General features: G+C 42.7%; 1 protein-coding gene across 1 annotated transcript; it reads right to left on the bottom strand.

Annotated features, from left to right (window-relative positions):
* Positions 1–1,375: 1,375 nt before the first annotated feature.
* On the bottom strand, positions 1,376–17,065 carry LOC308107446 (solute carrier family 25 member 36-A-like). The gene is made up of 7 exons (XM_080459764.1): positions 16,625–17,065; positions 12,713–12,877; positions 10,337–10,414; positions 7,312–7,412; positions 5,573–5,639; positions 4,973–5,262; positions 1,376–4,011 (listed from the first exon to the last, which is right to left on the bottom strand). Exons 1-7 carry the CDS (start codon positions 16,663–16,665, stop codon positions 3,818–3,820), a joined length of 936 nt encoding a protein of 311 aa, XP_080315890.1. The 5' UTR covers positions 16,666–17,065; the 3' UTR covers positions 1,376–3,817.
* Between the last annotated feature and the right edge of the window lie 1,654 nt (positions 17,066–18,719).

Raw genomic sequence — 18,719 nt, 5'->3', positions numbered from 1 at the left:
AAGACGGGAACGGATTTTCGTCCTCCACGCGAGTAAAAGAAGAGAAAATGTTCACATTAGAGCGGGGAGCTTCTCCTCAAACTGGCAGCGGAAAACTAAGAGGACAGGTTTGGAAAAAGGTTGGCGGGACGTTAGCGCAGCGGCGTGTTGTCCGATACTCAGACCTCACGTCTTCCCTGTACAAACATCCAGGAATGTATCGCTGCCACATCAGCAAATTAAAGTCTCACATTCGAACCGCATCAAACTCTATGACTCAACTATGTTTGTGGGATTTTTTTTCTCTAATAAACACGATAATTAAGAACGTTTTTTTTTTATGTACCGGTGCAAAGTTTAGCGAAAAAAGCAAGTGTGAATGTGTTCACTTTATGTCACGACGCACGATTATGGAGAAAGTTGCCGAAATGACGACGTTAAACGTGAGCAGGAGAAATGTCGAATTGAAGCGCTACGATGTGATAAAAGACACTTTTGCATTATCGTAAAATATTAAAGTCTCGCGTGACAAACCCAACCAAAATTAACTTTCCACCACAAAGTTCTACAAACTGCGCGATGAAATGTTGGAAGCACAATAATGCTCAACGTCACAATAAAGTTCTATGATAAAACACCACATAATGGTAAATTAATAAGTTAGAAGGTTTACATTACATTCACTATATATATCTGCAAAATGTCACCAAAAGGTGAATTTAGGGAACGTTGTAACGTGGAACGTTTCACAATAAAATATTACGTGGCAGTGTTTTAGATTTAGTTTTAGGAAATGGCTTGGTAAGATATTCCTGCGTCGTCTCAACATTTTCAGGCGACAATTTAATCTAACAAATCAGTTTATAACCTTGATGTTCCGTTTGATCAGTTCCAATGCGATAAAAACAAAATAAAAAATTCTTATAGAGGGGAACCGTCACGTTCCATCAAGTTTTCTATCTGAAAAATAAAATATACGATAAATTTACATTACTGTTAAGAGTGTAAATAAGAAAAAAAGTTTTAAGTTCATGTTGAAATCCTGTGTAAACCTTTCAGTGTATCACGATTAAAAACCTTCAGACTAAATGTATCTCAGAATATTCCAGAAGTTCCTTAATGTTTGGAAAATCTCAATTCACCTTTAACTGATTTCACATTAATTTTACGACGTTATATTGTGACAATGTAGAAGATGAAGATGAAATAAAACCTTCACCCTGTTCTATTTTAATATGTTAGTTGCATTAAATTCAGTTACAACTCTATGTGATTGTATTTAAAAAAAATAATAATAATTTTACACTCAATTTTACTTTAGTGATTTTCTTTACTGCTCAACATTGAAGCTCTCTGGCGCCCCCCCCAGGGGAAACCTACCCACGTTTTTTTTTTTGCAAAGTACTGTTAGACATAATAAATGTTTATTTCTGCTGTGGCAGCAACACAAATCCCCACAATTAAGAGTAAAAAAAAAAGAAGAAGAAAAAGACATTTTCTTCCAGTAACACGTGAAACATGAACATCTGGTTGAAGCGCTGCGATTTGACTCGTCGAGGAGGAAAAACCAAGACGAGGAAAGAATCAGCAGAAACACCGTTTTTCCTTCTTCTGGATGATAATGTGCGTTTGTGAGGAGCGGGGCTGCTTCCCACCCTTCCAGTGTGTAAACTCCAGAGGACTTGAGTCGTGAGATGAACTTTTCCCAGGCGGAGCCAAAGTGCGAGAAGAAACAATGAACAGGGTTTGAATGAGGCGGGCGGACAGACGCCACGCGGTCACAGGTGACGCAGGTATTTCATACACACGTCTGTTAAAATCTGTTAATTAATCTTTACTTCACAACGGGTCAGTGTTTTAGTCGGTTTCGTTTAAAATGTATTTACATTCCGGCCGTTGGGAATGGAGGATTGGATTCTGCCTCGGTCTGGTCGCTTCTTCACCTCGACCCAGTTTCAGAGACGTTTCACCAGCTGAGCCTTACGGGACAGTGACAGTGCGTTCAGTCGTAACATGGAAGTTTCCAGTAGTAACGTGACGGCTCGTGGAAAGACGCCCACATAAAGTTGCCAAATTATACAAAGTGTTAAAAGACATGGAGTTCGAACGTGTAAGTCTTAAGTGATAATCGTAAAAAAAAAAAACAAGCGACAGGAAATGACGTTAAACGTCAGCAAGTTATAACCCAAATGTCGTCGTGAATCATGAAAGTAACAGAAACATCTGACAGGACAACACGCTGTTCTGTGAAAATAAGTCACCGACAATGTGAAAACTTCCATGTTGCATCACGACGAACTTTTATCGCATAACGCTTAAATTTTCTCTCGACAATCCGATTTTGTCAGAAAAACTCGATGAAATGATCCTGAAGTTTGTTGAAGCACGTCGGCGTTGAGCAGCGCTACGTTTGTGCGTCGTTGGTCCCCCGGTCAGATTTCACTCTTTCACCAGTGTTAATACAAGAGGACAGACTCAACACTGCAGTGACTCGTGACACCATCTAGTGGGACAAACTCGTATTGCAACACTGGATTAAAAGGTCTGGAGCCACAGGGGGTTGGAAAAAATGAGGAAATCTTCAGTGTGTGCTCATATTTTCAGATGCATGATCGTCCAGGTAACTCAGCTACTATCTTAATTTTTTTAAATTTCTTTTTTAAGGTCATCTTTTATTAAAACCGACTGTTCAAATGTAAAATTTTGAATGTTTGAAGTAGCTAGGACCTCGATACTGCGACTCTAATGTGCACGATTTTCGACTATGTGTTCTAGCATTAAGTTGATAGCGAGCAAACTTCCTGTATTACGGGTCCAGACAACATTCTGGTAAGTGCTTGTTTTTTGTTTTTGTTTTGTTTAAATACATATAGATCTTTCACTCATCAAGCCTGGTTTCACTAAGTCGGACTTTCACATCATCTTCACAAAAGGCACGTCTTGCGTTCACCTCTACTTCTCATCACTCTGGCGTTCTGTGCTCCCAGGCTTCAGATTATTCGTCCCACCTCCAGATGTTTGGGAGTTCCAGGCGGTGGTGATGAAGGATTTATTCCTCAACATTAGTATGTTTTAGGGTAAAGCAACGGGACGCGCGGAATGTGGTTCAGACTGAAAACCGGAGATTTGTATGAAGCCGGTTCTTTCAACCTTCTGTCTCTTGCGCTCGCCAAAAGCCCCCCTCCCCACACTTATTTTAAGATGGCGGCGGGGAGCGGCGCAGCGGTTTCTCCGCCGCCAACGAGGACGCTATCATTTAGTATTTTTACCAGCAGTTTGTGCAACAGACCGACGCTGACATAAGAGCGCTCGCCACCTCCGGACGTCTTCTCAGGAGCCGCAACACGGGACTGGAACCGGAGGTCGAGGCAGCGCGAGGGAGATTTGGACTGAACAAACGGTGGTGGAGGGGGAGGGGGAGGGGGAGGGGGAGAGGGGGCGGAGCCACAGCAGTGATTGGACATTAACTCGTGGGGGAGGGTTTTAGTGCCGGAGACAGACACATTAGCCAGTGAAGCATTAATGCAAAATGAATGTGTTGAACCAAACGGATCAATATTTTACCGAGAACCGTTGGATCTCTAGTTTGGTTGGAGGCGGATGAAGCCTGACGGAGAGAAGGACATCGGGGAATTTACTCCTCAAATCAACACGAGGGTCTTCTCCACCTTCGTTGTGCCACATCCTTTTGGTTACAAACAAAAACGTTATTCATTTTTTTTCTCTTTACACCTGCTCGTGTCAACAGAGGCGGAGGCGTCGTCAGCTGTCGTAGCTTCTCCAGCGGCGAGGTCACAGACAATCGTCCCAGAGGAGGTGAGGTGGAAGGGTGGGGGCTTTAACCGTTCAGGAGGTAGACCACCAGCTCGTAGGTGCACATCATGATGGCGGTGTTGGGGATCTGGCGGACCAGGTGGGTGGTGAGGCCGCGGTAGAGGGCGCGGTAGCCCTCCTCTTTGGGCACCGTCGTTAGAGTCTGGAAGAAGGAGCGGTACTTGGTCCCCTCCTCACGTAGCCTGGTGCGGATCACCTCTGTACAGGGAGGAAGGCCGGAATTAAAAAAAACAAAAAAAAACAAAAAGGAACAACTACTTCAACCTGTAAAAGTATCCGTACACTCCGAATCTCACTCCAAAACTTCAAACAACCAGCAGAGGTTCCTCTTTATCAACTCAGTGAGTTTATGAGGCATAGTGATGATGATGATGATGATGCCGGGACTCAACAAGTCATCAATTATTGACTTCTTGATTAACTTGTATACGAGCTGAAGACAGGGTGGCACCTATGAGGACTAATACAAACTTTCAACATCTGCTGTAGCCAGCAGCCATGACGACTCCGGAAACGAGCGCGATACGATTTATAATACGTAATAATGTGATAACGACACATGTGTGTATTCATCATGTTATTCTCCGTCTGACTCCAGATTTGTTCTTTCTCGGTCTGACAATTAAGACTTTTAATTAGTCAATCTCGTAATTTTAGTCAATTAATTATACATCATACATGTTGAAATCACGATAATGACGCAGTATTTTGTGCAGACTCAGCAGAAACACAACTGCTGCTGGTTAAATCCAGTTCATAGTAGAAAAAGCTGGTAACAAACCCAGTTAAACAGGTATGGATAGATTTTTCAGTAATTCATAAAGACCTGTAGTATTCTTATAGGAGGGGAAATGTTCATTTGTCTGCAGGAGGAATTTAGAGATTAAGTTGTGGCAGAACACCACAGACTCTTAGATCACTTTCAGACATTAACTTGTTTTTAAGATCAAATACTAAAGCGGTAATCGTATAAATAAAAAGGTTCTTTGCTGATTCAACTTTAACTTTTTACCTCTAAATGCCAAAAAAGCACTTTGTATGAGTGTTTTTCAAGAACAAATCAATGTTCTTTCGGATGAAGAAAATTGAAGATATAAACATTTCCACATCTTCATGACTATTTCTCTCAAACTCTTGGTGCTTCTATTTGGGCTCTCACCGTGAGGATAAGCGATAGTTGTGGCACAAGTCTTGGAGGTGGCGGCGGCGAGCATCATGCCCACAAAGTCGGAGGCGTCCTTGGACGACTCCTCCTCCTCGTCCATGTTCTGCGGTGCCTTGGCCTCCAGGAGGCGCCGCTTAATGTTTTCATAGATCACAAAGTGGATCACAGTCTCTGAGATGCCGGCGTAGGAAGCCGACATTCCCCTGTAGAAGCCCCGCAGGCCGTCCGCCCGGTACACCCGCCGCACGCAGTCGAAGGCGTTCATCCGCCGCTCGCCTCGGTTCCTGGGAGGACGGAGCAGAGCGTGAGGAGGGGGCGTTGGGGGGGGGGGGGGGGGGGGGGGGGGCAGTGGGAAACAGTCCTTTAAGAAGGAAACAGTGCTCTTTCTCTTGCCTCTAATTTGAGCTATTTTTGATCAAGACGCTATAAAGATTAAAAATGCTGAATTGGCAGACATTCCTGAGGACAGGTGACCAGGTTGGATTGCTCTGACCGGCGACCACCAAAACCTTTAAAGAATAACTAAGAGTAATTCACCTGTTATCACCTAAACTACTAGCAGAGGTAAAAGTAGGCCTCGTGCGCCGAGTTTACCTCGCATCCAGCTGTAAACGGGTCTTTATGAGCCAGATGGGGTTGGTTGCCGTGATGGCTGTAAAACCTGAGGATTAATAAAAACAGATTTACACACAAACACAAAGTCACACACTGATAATATCATGTTCAATAAAACGAGGCTTATGAAAAAATTATTTGACACAATAAATCCAGCCCATGCCATAAAAACTGCAGGTTGTTTCAGTGATACAGGGGAGAGGATGAAACAGCAGAGAGAGAGGTGAAAGAGGTGGAGGAAGTGAGGAACAGATGCATCTGTGGCGAGTACTCACAGCAGCAGACTGAGACCCCGGGTGGAGCCGGGGGTCTCATGTAAAGGCCTAAAACAGACACAGGCTGGTGTGTAGCAAAGAGGCCGGCATGCAACCACTTCTCAAGTCTAGATCAAGACTGTTCTGCTGATACAGCCAATAAATACTGTAGGAACTCCCACAGTACTGCAGAAACTACGGTCGGCAGGTTTTACTCCGTGGTGGAGCAGAGTACACGTGGTGAAAATGTCTATTTTCAGAGTAATAAGAAAAGAAAATTGTGACCATAATTAATTTTTTCTCATGTTACCATTACAATCTGCTGTTTTTTTTTGTTATTTCTTCCTTCGACTGTTGAGCCGTGCCGGTCCAGACGAGCTCCATCGCCTCCTCTAAAAGTTTTGCCGCTGGATCGACACAAACTGAGGAATGCTGCCCTCGACCGAGGTGTTGACAGGTCTGAGTCGTACCGGTGCTAAAAGTAGCTCCACGCTGGACGTCAAAAATAAACTGGCCTGTCTGACTGAGTGACCCACATCTCTCCGGTCCAGCTCAATCCAGAGCCACGGGCGAGCACATCCTCTCCTTCACATACAGAACAGACGCTCCACATGCTTTATGTGGCCTTTTTATCCTGAGTTAAGATGATGTGCAGAAGCTCGGGAAGCACATCTGTCCAGCTTCCTTTTAAACACGGTGTGTTCTGGTGTGCCAAGCCCGTTAGAAAAACTAAAATCTTATTGGCTCTATAAGTGGAATCTTGGACAACACTTCAATTTTACCATAATGTTAAATCAGCGATGCAAAAAGTAACGTCAATCGAATAAATACGTAGCGTGGTAAGCATGGTGGGGGCAGCATCATGCTGTAGGGATGCTCGTCAAGGTAAAGCAGATAGAGGGAACTTTATCTCGGCTGCAATAGAGCTTCAAGTTGAGAAGTATTACTATCCATCGAACAAACAGCAAACGTTGCTCAGAAACATGAAAAAAGTATAACTGAAGTCTAGATTGGAAGTCGCAATGACTTGCTGATGCATCCTCTGGAGTCTATTAACTCGCAATCTGAAGGCATCAATGTAACGAAAACTGAAAGAATTAAGAATATTTAGCTAAAAACTTTGAACCGTATGTATTAGAAGAGGCTGTGAGATGCTGGATGAACTAAATGTAATTAAGAAGGAGCAGCTGGACTCCATATTTACTTTATGTTTTACTCTCGGGTGATTCCTACAAATTCTGAGCGGTAAAGTTGCACTATTAAGATAATTACTGTAATCTATCCAGAGAATAAATCAGTTTTAAACTTCATGATGTTTCCATTTATACAAGCGACTGAACATCTCAGTCTTAATGTATCACCACTGTGCATTAAAGCTCTCCAGCTCTGAACCAGCCACCCGACAGGACACATCAGACGGTGAATCATGTCGGTGCCGACCCGTCACCTCAGGTTGATCGTTACCTGCCATTCCTGCCGACACCATGTGCACCTGCGTGGAGTCCGCCTCCAGCACGCCGTTCAGCTTCTCTTTGGCTGTGGAGTAGGCGGCGAAGTAGATCGCCCTGTTGAAAGGAAGAATGGAAGAGAGAAATCACCGGGATGTGTTTCGCCTCCGGCCGATCAGTTTCAGCACAACAGTAAATAAAACGGCTCCCAGTGTCGGCTTTAGCGTTACGGGCTGGAGAAATTCATTACGCGCGACTCCAGTTTTCAGCAAACAAGCGAGCGATTCAGTCGGGACTCGATTTCACGCATTTCCAGGGAATTATCCCTGCTTGTTCTCGCTAATTTACCAGATCATAAATCTCACGGGGCACACTCACAGAGGGGCTCGGAGAGATGGTAGTAGCACTCAAAGCCCATCCATCACATCAGACAGTGTGTGTGTACGTGTGTGTTTGTCTTTTAATGTTGCTTCATCTCACCTCCACTGCGTAACGACTGCTAACAAAGCACTCGGAGTCTGCTTAGCGCTGCTACGTTCGCCGCCGGCCGCGGACATTAGCCTCCACTTTGCTCATCTCATTAGCCACCGGAGCAGCCGACGATAATGAGTAGCTACTGATTCTCGCACACACACACCATCTGAGTAGACAGATGGAAGCTCGAGGTGAAGCCTGTTTGTCACTGAATGACCACGAGCAGGTCTGCAGGAGTACCATTGTACCACGGTTTTCCCACTGCCACGTCTATAACCGTCTATGAACAACGGTGACACACCCAAGAAAACAAAAAGGTAGTTCTGATAAATCTGCAGCAGCTCAACAGGTATCGCACTTTAATATCTATCAGATTATAACCTGAGTTTGCAGATTGGGTAATTTTCCGTGACATTCAGCTTCTGCTCTGAAGTCTGTCACCATGCCCAGTGAGGGAGCACGGACGGTTTTTACGTCTGACCAGCTGTTAGAAAGATTTACATGCAATGTGACATATACCGCTCTGCCATCTTCAAGGGTAACAGGGAGCTGGAGACCTTTGAGGCTGATAACAAATGACAGGCAGGCGGCGCAAGACACAAATCTCTCTACTTTACAGAGAAGCACAAGAGGAGGAGAAAGAAAGTTTTCCCAATCTGATGAACAAACTGTGAGATACAAAGTCAGTGTTGACACAGTTGGTTTGGAATTCTGATCTGAACCAAAGTTAAAGAAACATTTTCACGCGTTTCCATTGATTCAGCAGTCCCCACTACTTCACATTGTTACAGCTGGGACGGAAGGCCCTCCATCCATCCACTGGGCAGTTTGGGGTTTAGTGTCTTGCTCTAGGACCTCTGGGTATTTTAACAAAAATGTACTAGTTAGGTGTCCATTTACACAACAATGGTGGTTGGAGTTACCAGCTAAGATCTTGCTGAAAACGTATAAAAAAAAAAAAGAGAGAACATAAAACGAGTAGCAGGATTTCCTCCATTATGTAAAAGACGTGTTTGACACCTGTCACTTCCTGTGTTTGCTCTGTTTACCTCAACAGGACTGTGTCAGAGTTTATTTAACAGTGAACCATTAACTGCTTTGAAGAGGGGTCTACTTTCACTTGTGTGAAAAGGTTTTGAATTGTGACTGAGTTTCAAAAAAAGGCAGCAATCGAAAAGTTTGTTCTAACCCCCTAACCCTAACCCCAGAACAAACACGAGAAATGGGAAGACAAGAAATCTACAAAACTGGTTTTAACCCGGCTTGTAGTGACAATTTCGATCCATATATGCAAAGTTTTCAGACTTAAAACATGTTAAAAAATAAAAGCTAACGAGCTAGCCGAGATCATCTTGCAATACCACTCTGTACCACAAGATGGTACAGTGAGTCACGGAAAATATATTATAAGTGACTGTGTACAAAGGTGGCGTTAATCTCACATACCGCACCTTTAAAGGTAACGATTTACTGAAAAAAACTAAAAGAAGAAAAGCTATATTCCCCTCATGTTTCTAGTATCCACAAGCCTTCAGTTGTAATAAATAAAAAAAGGTGTTTGATTGCTTCGTGTGTGTTTATTTAAAGTATGCAGCTTTCCAGGAAAGTAAACACACCCTCTCCAGTTAAAGAGCCTGCAGCTACAGCTGCTAAAACTGTCTTTGGCATATTTCCATTTCTCTTTTTAACATTTTCTAAATGTTTGGTTTTATTGCCTTCATTGATAAATGCTGATTCAACCTCTATGATTGTACTTAAGTGCATGCAGTTACAAATACACCATCTAAAAACAGATATGCAGCAAAAATACCCAAACTTTTCTTCCCGTTTCTTTGCAATCAACGATAAATGTTAAAATATTTTTGGAAATGATCCTCATATATACTGAAAAAGCATCTCTTCCTCTTAGCTATGGTGTTCATTTCCCCAAATTAACCCATTTTATTGAATGTAGATGTCTCACCTTGTACAGAAAGTGAATGAGAAGCTGAATCCATTTGAAGATAATGGTGAAATGATTTATTGACAAAAATAGCTTATTATATTCTTTAAGACTGTTACCAGTAAACTGTGACGCAGCATAGACAAGGGACGGGACGTACAGCACGTTTGGTTTCGGTCAGGAGAACAAGGAGGTGGAAAGACCGCGGCTGGTGTGAAGTGTCAGCAGGCTGCTGCTGTCCCTTGACGTGTAACTGAAGACATGATAACTGAACGTGAGCTCACGGCTCAGAGCGTCCGGACTCGGTTTTCACCGCTGAAGCAGCCACACACCCAACTTTTTTCTTTGGTTTGAGCCTTTTCATAAACAAAAACTGTTATTAGATGTGACTCATGGCTGAGGACTTTAGAACCCAGACCTCTCTGGAGTTTGGATATTTCCGAAATATCCGCCAATAACGACAACAACAATCAAAGCAACAAAAAAAACTGACATTATGACTGCAGCTTTTCATGAATCTGGTTTATCTTTAAAGATTCCAGGAAAAGCTGCACTTTTTTCCTTTGCGCACAAAAAAATTAAAAATTAGGTCACACTCCACACATGTTGAATATATTTAGCCTACCTGGAAGGTGCCACGCCCACTAGGTTTGGCCCCAGGCCCCTGAAGAGAGAGCGAGGGCCTTCTTTCTCCAGTATCAACCTGGAAAGCGAAGACAAACATGAAGGTGAAGATCCTGCTGGCGTCCACAGATTTCTTGATAACAGAGTTGAACAGATTCATCGTTCACGAATCTCGTCCACCTCTGGTTTAATCCACAACTATAAGTTGTGCAAACAGACCACCTTTAGTAAGCAGTGACAGATGTTGCACAACCTATTGGCTGACTTCATTCTAACAGTTTTCATTAAAGTCACGTTACAAGTATCAGCATGTTGGCAGGAGTGCAGCAACATAAATGTGGCCGTCAATCAGAAGGAGTTTGTGTGCTGGGGCTGTGCGTACAATTGACATTTTAATTAAAATCACATCTCACACCAGCTTAACTTCAGTCTCGAAGACGTCTTTTCGAATTACAAAGACCAACGTTCACAATTGAGCAAGTCTTTATTCGGGTTGCACATAAAGCTGGTTGAGTATTGACGAAATGATCCGATTTGCAAAAAAAACAAACACAGATGACGGTATTATCTTTGAGCCTTGGTATTTATTCTTCTGAATAATTTCTCTTTTTGCACAAAAACCCTTGTGACATCTATATTGTGCGGCCCTAATTTTCATTCTCCATTCTAGGACCGCCTTTATGATAAAGTATCCCTCTGTGCATGTGCCAGGACCTTTAGCCCACTTTCAAAGGCCTGGAAGAAAACAGAGCAACCTAAGAATAGCAAAAAGAAAAAAAAGAAATCCCTCCAACACTTTTAGATGGTTGGACTTTACAAACTCAACAAAGTCCAGGAGAGACTTTACAATAGAGGAAGAGAGCGGGTTCAATGTATGAGGAACATTCACTGCACTTTTGAAACATGCAGAACATCAAGCTGCACACTTTTCTTTGCTGATAAACAAGCGAGCTGCTTCCAGAGCAAACAGGAGGAGTTAACTCCGGCCCTGAAGAGCTCATTTATACGTTTTCTGAGAACTGCTCAAAAAACACAAGCTGCACCTCAAACCTCTGAGTCATGTATTAATACTGGTGTGGCAGACTTGCTCGGCCGCCTGCAGAGATCTTTTCAAACCGAACGCCCTCACCCTCTACCTGCAGCAATAAACCCACAAGCACTTCAGATTTATCTGTTCTTTTTCTATCCGTTCATGAAAATCCCACAAAATGAAAAGAAATACCAGCCGGATTTGTTTTGAAATTTCCTGTTTGGCTGCAGCGAGCGGTGTGTGCATGTGAGCTTCTGTGTGAAGTTTTCCCAAACAGTGAGGTTTCAGAGGAGTGGGAGAGGAAATCAGCCAGACTAAACAACAACAACAACAACAATACGCTGCGTGTTGAGGAAGAAACCATGACTCTGCAGAAATCTCTGGGAATAAATAACAGACCATTAATTCAACTGACAGATATGAGACACCGCTCATACATCAAACGAAATGTAAACTTAGAATTTGGTTACACGATGACGTCTCATGCGGGAACTCAGCGTTATTGAATTTTCATTTTAGAAAAGTGTTGCGTTTACACAGCGATGTTTCAAAAGCAATGTCCGTTTCCAAGGAAATGGCAGAAACGATGTAATTTTCCTGTAGACCCACCAGCGGGGCCTGTTTTTGTGATGGAACATGAAGAACAAAACACTATTGACATTAACAATGGCGAGCACACGGACATTTATATGGACTGACGACCAAGTTGGATTGGTGTTCCGGGCAACTGTCAACTATTAGACTACCAAGTCCCAGGAGACTATGAGTTGGAGTCATGACATTCTGGAGGTAAACATTATTGTTCATCTTGTCGGACATGTGCAGAAGAACTATTTACTATACAGTAGTGGAGCGCATGTGCGAGAAATTTCAATTCAAAAAGAAAGATGACCGATCGTACATTTCGTGTGACAACTTCTTGCCTGACTTGACGACAGTAATTCATTGTTTTTATGGACCAAAAAGCCTGAGTCACTTCAGATCTAAACTCCAGATAGACGTAGAAGGCCTGCACACCACTCCAAATGTGGCATTGCACCAATGACTGGCTGAATCTGCAAATTTGTGAAGTGGGACGAGTTACGAGCCGCTTGGCCCAGAAATGACTCGTTCATCTCTGCCCTTTCCATCACCACGTCACTCTTTAAGCGCTCTTTGGCCCCTCATGTCCACACAGGGGGCCGGCCTCTGAGGCAGCAGGGCTCCATGCAGCTGGCCCAATATGTTGACTTGCAGAGCATGAATGCACAGAGCATGGACATGAGTAACTTCACTTCAGTCAGCCTTTTGTGATCTGTGCATTGGAAATGGCCACGCTGTAAATACATTGAGTCGCTGGGTACTCACTTGAGACAGTGCAGGGGGCCGGGCGGGGCCACTCGGGCCACGCTGGCCCCATTGACGGTGCTGAGCTGGACCTCAGACACGTACAGCGTGACGGAGGACGATTGCAGACGAGTCTTCACCACTTCCAGAGGACAAGTCAATATGGCTCCGACAGTGCCCCCACATCTGAAGACAGAGGCGAGAGAGATCGGGGGGGGTGAAGGACAGGAAAACCGGGTCTGAGCGGGGACAGAACCAAGCAAACACAAAAAGGTATTGCCCGAGCAAACTGGCAAACGGTCCCGTTGGTGGAATTTGAACGATCCCCGGCATGTGGAAGAAGGAGCTCAATGCTGCAGCAGTGTGAGTGGGGAATGTTTTGTGTCTCCTAAATCCTTTCAGTTTAAATGAATAGATGTACGGATATGTGTTCTCAGGACAATGAACCTTTCATTCATTACATAGCTGGAAGTACTTCCACTGTTAAGCAGCTTTCACGCCGGGACACACCTTTGCACTGTTACATTACACTGAGACGTTAGAATATTATATAAACAGTTATAACAAAAGGTATAATCAATACATTTAATTCTATTGCGGAATGTCAGGAAACAAGTGTCACATTGAATTGTCAAATATGTTTAGCTACTGAAGTGAATCAATCTCAGCCTTTCCAGTCCTGTAATACCACTTTGTTCACACGTCCATGTAAGCTCACATGACAGCTACATGAATAATTAACTCGATAACAGGATTTACAATCACTTTGATTACAATGCCTAAGATGTACACAACATGGACTTTTCTTACATTACAATTGATCTACTATTGCTCTGCCAAGGTTTCATGGGAATACCTTTCATTTTCATATAGAAAGTCGTTGAGGGCAGCTTTCATTAAAACTTATGTAGAACGTGACAGAAGACAAGCTGACAACACTAGAACTTTTTTATTTCGGCACAAACTAGTTAGTCACCTTTTCGAACTCAGGTTTAAACATCACTTTGTACTGGTGAACAACATGAACATATATACATTAATGACGACAATCATCAAAACAATATGTTTAAACATTTACGGAGATGACTGCCACTTTTAAACATTTTGTTTGATTTCTGTCCTGTTTCTCATCAGCTGTGAAATAATTAGAAATGCTAATTGATCAAAATGATACAAATAGTTGATTAAACATTTGTGAATTTATTGCACTTTTCTTTCATTCTGCCAGTGTGATTTTGTCGAGCATTAAATAACTCATCGCAGCTTAGTTAGTATTTTGTCACAGGCATATTGTGCGTCTTTATAATGGTACATTTGCAATATTGTGAGCAGGCCGACTTTGTACAACAATTTCCTATAATGAATCACTTTCACCCAATAAAGGTTATTGAGAAATCAGAGAGAACAAACCTATGACTTTTTTTAACTACTGTTTATTGACACGTTGTAAAGCAGAGATTTGAAATGTAAAGTGCGCTATGAATAAAAAGTATTATTATATAATGCATGCAATACATTCGCTTTTCTTGTATTCATTTATACAGCACGTTCACCTGTCCTCACTAGGTGTGGTCGCGATTGTTTTATTTTTTTTAAGTTGAAGTCAAATAAAAAGCTCTGTGCGTGGTTTGAAGAGATTAGGTCGTTGTTTCAAAAGGATTTGAATTCATATAAATTATTATTCAAAACAGGCAGCGATATATGATGACAGTATCTTATCAAAAACGTGCTGCTGTTTAAAGGATAGCTCACTTGTAACTCTATCCCTGACCTTGTTTATACAATGGCCATCCAAGAAAATTATTCACCCACTCTGGTCAAGACGAAAAAAATTATATTCAGTGAAACTGTAATTATGGGGATGGCTGAAGCTGAGAAAGCCAACTGATATATTTAGTTTGTTTTATGAACATAAAAGAAAAAACAACGGGTCCCCTCTGCTGGTGTATTGAGTTAATTCTTGACGTTGACTGCGTGTTTGGAGTTTGAATCCTGCCTGCAAAAGGAAGGACAAGCTGCAAAAACAATAACTTCCTGTACAGATTCATGAAAAAGGGAGCAGCGGAATAGACCATTAGCAGGACGTCACCGTATGACTCAAACGATGTTACGTATTCTTTAAAAAAAAAAAAAAAGAAAGAAAAAAGCAATGACTTGTTTATTAGTGAGGAGTAGAAAAAAATTGAATCTTCTTATTAGTGAGGTGGAAAGAGTTTCACTTAATTAGAACAATTAAAAAAATTGCGGATGACTCTCAGAATAGTATTAATGGCATTTCAATAATCTGAACTATGAAAGAATGTTGAAGCGAGAGAACAAGAGCATTTTCTCCCGTGTACTACACCGATTAATTAAACTTCACAGGGACTCACTTGGCGGGGCCTGGAGGGAAGGAGGAGATCAAAAGTTATCTGGAGTTAATTTTCAAACAATGTCATAATGCGTGGAGAGAATCCTGTCGGAGGTGAACTCATGACGGGGCACGCAGGTAACTCGTGCGCACTCCCGAGAGAGCAGCACTTCAGTGTCAACTTCAGGCCACGGCTGGACAGGCAAAACAATGTCAAGAATCACACATGGCAGCTACGGACCTGGTGTTCCTCAACATGTGGGAAGAAGAAGGCTGCCAAACAAAGCCTATAATCTGAACGATATGGTGAGTTTGTTTAATTCTACAGACATCAAAGTGTCACCCTCTAACTATTATCATCATTTTTACCTCGCTTTCTTCTTAGAAAAAATAGCCCTCTGTTTATGTCTTAAAATCAGATAATTCTGCATTAAATTAATTTAGGTCACAAAACCACTATGTTTGAGCGTTTACATCATAAGTGCATTAATTATTTTAAATATATGTAGGAGTGTACCAAGACAGTCACAGAATGTTGCTTCATTGAGCTGAAGGCATGTTTGTGGTGAAAAACTGGCGAATGAAGGTTTGAACCTAAAGCGGACGCAGTCCAACAAACGCCATGAGAACCCAAAGAGTTTATCCTTCAGAGAAAAGGAACTGGCCTGAAGAAGCAGACTTCGGATGGGGAGTTTAAAGGTTTGATTCCCACAGCACGACCTTTGAACCCTTAATGTGGCTGCCCACTGCAGAGTAGAAATAGGATAGGTAGATTCCAAAAAAGGAATCCCTCCTCCCAAGTGGATTCATCAAGTCGTTAATAAGAACAACTCCTCCTCAATCATTAACACTTCTTGTGAATCCTCACAGCAAAACCCTACAGCAAGTTAGCAGGCAATGATAGTATTCATGTACACCGATGGGTTGTAATCACTTCAGATTCTTGATGTACAACTATTAAAACACTCTAGTCGTGGCATATAAAGTACGTCAGGACGGCCCCTTCACACAGGTCATGTTTTGATATACAACAGAGCAAAACATCTAAAAATCAGGCACATTTATGAAGTTTGCACAGGCTAATTCAAGTAAAATGTTGCTCTAACATGGCAGGCCTAAAGTGAGAGCATACATTTCCTCACTGATAAGTAACATTTATTTTTTGTATGTGGAAGACGTTTACCCCTTCCTGAATCGAGTGCATTTTTTTTTTTTTTTTATCTTTTCTGAATGACCTTCAGTGGGAGTGTGCCCACGTTTGTTTTGGTGCACACTTAAAGCCACCGCTCACAAAAAAACCCAAAACACCACTAAACCCTGATGTTAAACCCTCACGTTTTATTCTAATCTGGGTTATGCTGTATATCCCCTGCACTCGTGGTGAACACATGCGTCCACAAACCACTCATTTCATTCATAAACGTAAAAATGTCATTCAGACGTCAACTCCTCCGGAAGAGCATGCATGGTTTTGACCGGTCACCTGACATCCGATAACTAGTTACGATTACAAAGTCAACAGCTAATCCCAGGTTACGGACCTCGGTGAGGATGTTGTTAGCAGCGGTTAGCTCAATACTCACCCTCCAGCAAACAGATGAACTAAGGTGTCTCTTTGGCTCATTCTGGATCATATTCGGGGACCTTCCGCGGGACACCTCGGGGGTGCTGGAGGTGGTGGGGAGGGGGTGTGTGACCACCCCCGGAGGAGCGAGGTGGAGGCGCTCAGAGCGGCTGTGTTGTGGTAGAGGTCAGCTGGAGAAGCCGCGGTATGTAACAGCTAGCAGCTAGCCCACGTTAGCCGCTGATGCAAACGGCTCTCCGCGAGGAGGCGGGCGGTGAAAGACGGCCGGAGTGGAGCGACAGGTCACGGCGTCTGCTCCTGCTGAAAGCTGGGCGACACTCCGGCGCGGTTTTTCCTTTTCTTTCTTTTTTTTATTATTTTTTGTGAATACTGGGGAATAATTCCACACTTGAAGAGTCTCCGCTCGGCCTCCTTCACGTTCACGCGCTCCGACACACTGAGCTCCGCGAGGCTCGGTCCTCAGTGTTTATCGTCGAATGGGAAGCCGCAAAACAGAGGCGCTTATTGGCTGGCGAGGCCCGTGATCCCGCCCCCCTCACACGTGACGCGGCTGTTCGTTTGCTGAGGGGCAGAGGTCCCATCAGAGGCTGATCACGGAGTTTATCTTTACAACCCCCCCCAAAAAGGCAACTTTTCTTAGCTTTCTTTTCGGAAAAGCCACTGAAGAATATCCCAGTGGACACATCTAAATCGACAGATCCTCACCAATGTAAATTTTGTGTGCGAAATACAAATATTTGTACAGAATAGAGAAAGCACTTAGAAAGCACGGATTCCTACCCCTTTTCAAACATTCGCGTCCTCCCTACCAATTTATCATTCAAAGAAAAGAAAGTCCTCACTTTCCATAAAATCGTTAATGCACTTGTTGTATGGTGTATGTACCACACCATGGTATACTTATTAGCATTCATTGCTAAAAATAAAAAAAATATTGACATCATAAAATGAGCTTATCATGAAGTCTGTATTTTTTAAAATGTAAAGTATTAAGTGGGCTTTTTTGTGCCAATTATCTATGACTGTCTACACACATTAATGCCTTCAAGTGGTGTTTGAAAAAAGCCTTTCTGCGTCGACTTGTATATTCCTCCTGTGCATGGATTTTCCCCAATTATGATTGATTCTCTCCTACAGTCCAAAAGCATTCCTTTGAGGTTAAGTTGTTACTCAATTCTGCCTCTAGATGAGAGTGTGAGTGACTCTCTGTGTTTTCAATGGTTGTCCTGTGACTTGTCCGGGTACACTCTACTACTTGCTTCATTCACTTTTATACTTGTTATCCACATAAACATGCAGTAGCAGCAGTCTTCCTCTCTCATACCTCGATATGCTCGACTAAGCACGTATAAAAACAGGTGTAAACATGACCATGTGGAGGTTGATCTACTATGAGCGACGCATCTGACAGATGTGAAAAAATAGTCCATACTATTGATTTTGTGTGTGTGAATTCATAAATATAAAAATGTTGTGCATTTCTCAGATCGAATGCATTTACACCAATAGATTTTGGATCCGGTCATACGGAAACGTTTTCAAGTGAAAATGGAAAACCTCCGTTGTGTTTTGGGTGTTCGTTCACACGACATCTTCGCTCGGAGCCACTGAAAATGCAACTTTTTAAAAAATGGCTGCCAAGGTGGAACGTTCCAAAAATGTGTCGACTTTGTCTCCATGGAAACGGTGGAAACACAACTTTTCTAAAACACTGCTGCTGCGCACCAAGGCTGTAGTTCTTCAGCACATGTATGAGTAGATTTTCAATAACCATGACGGGCTCCAGAGTGTCGTGACTCCCAGTAAATATTATCCTGGGACTTGGTAGTTTTGTAGTTGCGAGTGACCCGTAATAATAATCCATCTTGGTCGTCTGTCCATATGAAGGCCTGTGTACTCTCCATTGTTAATGTTTATAGCATATTGTTCTTGGTGTGCATGTGTGTATGGTTTCATGTGGCCTGGCTCAGTGTTTCATACTATCTATAGCTGTGTATAATCTGCCTCGGCACTCCATTAACAGATATTTTTGTGCCACAATATCAACCAATCAGATGTCAAAAGTTTGGCTGTTTCACTTCCAATCGGATCGC

The sequence above is a fragment of the Lipophrys pholis genome, assembly GCF_963383615.2.
Source record: "Lipophrys pholis genome assembly, chromosome: 3".
NCBI classification, from domain to species: Eukaryota; Metazoa; Chordata; class Actinopteri; order Blenniiformes; family Blenniidae; genus Lipophrys; species Lipophrys pholis.
The sequence above is the reverse complement of the archived record's forward strand: the minus strand, read 5'-3'. Positions and strand labels throughout refer to the sequence as shown.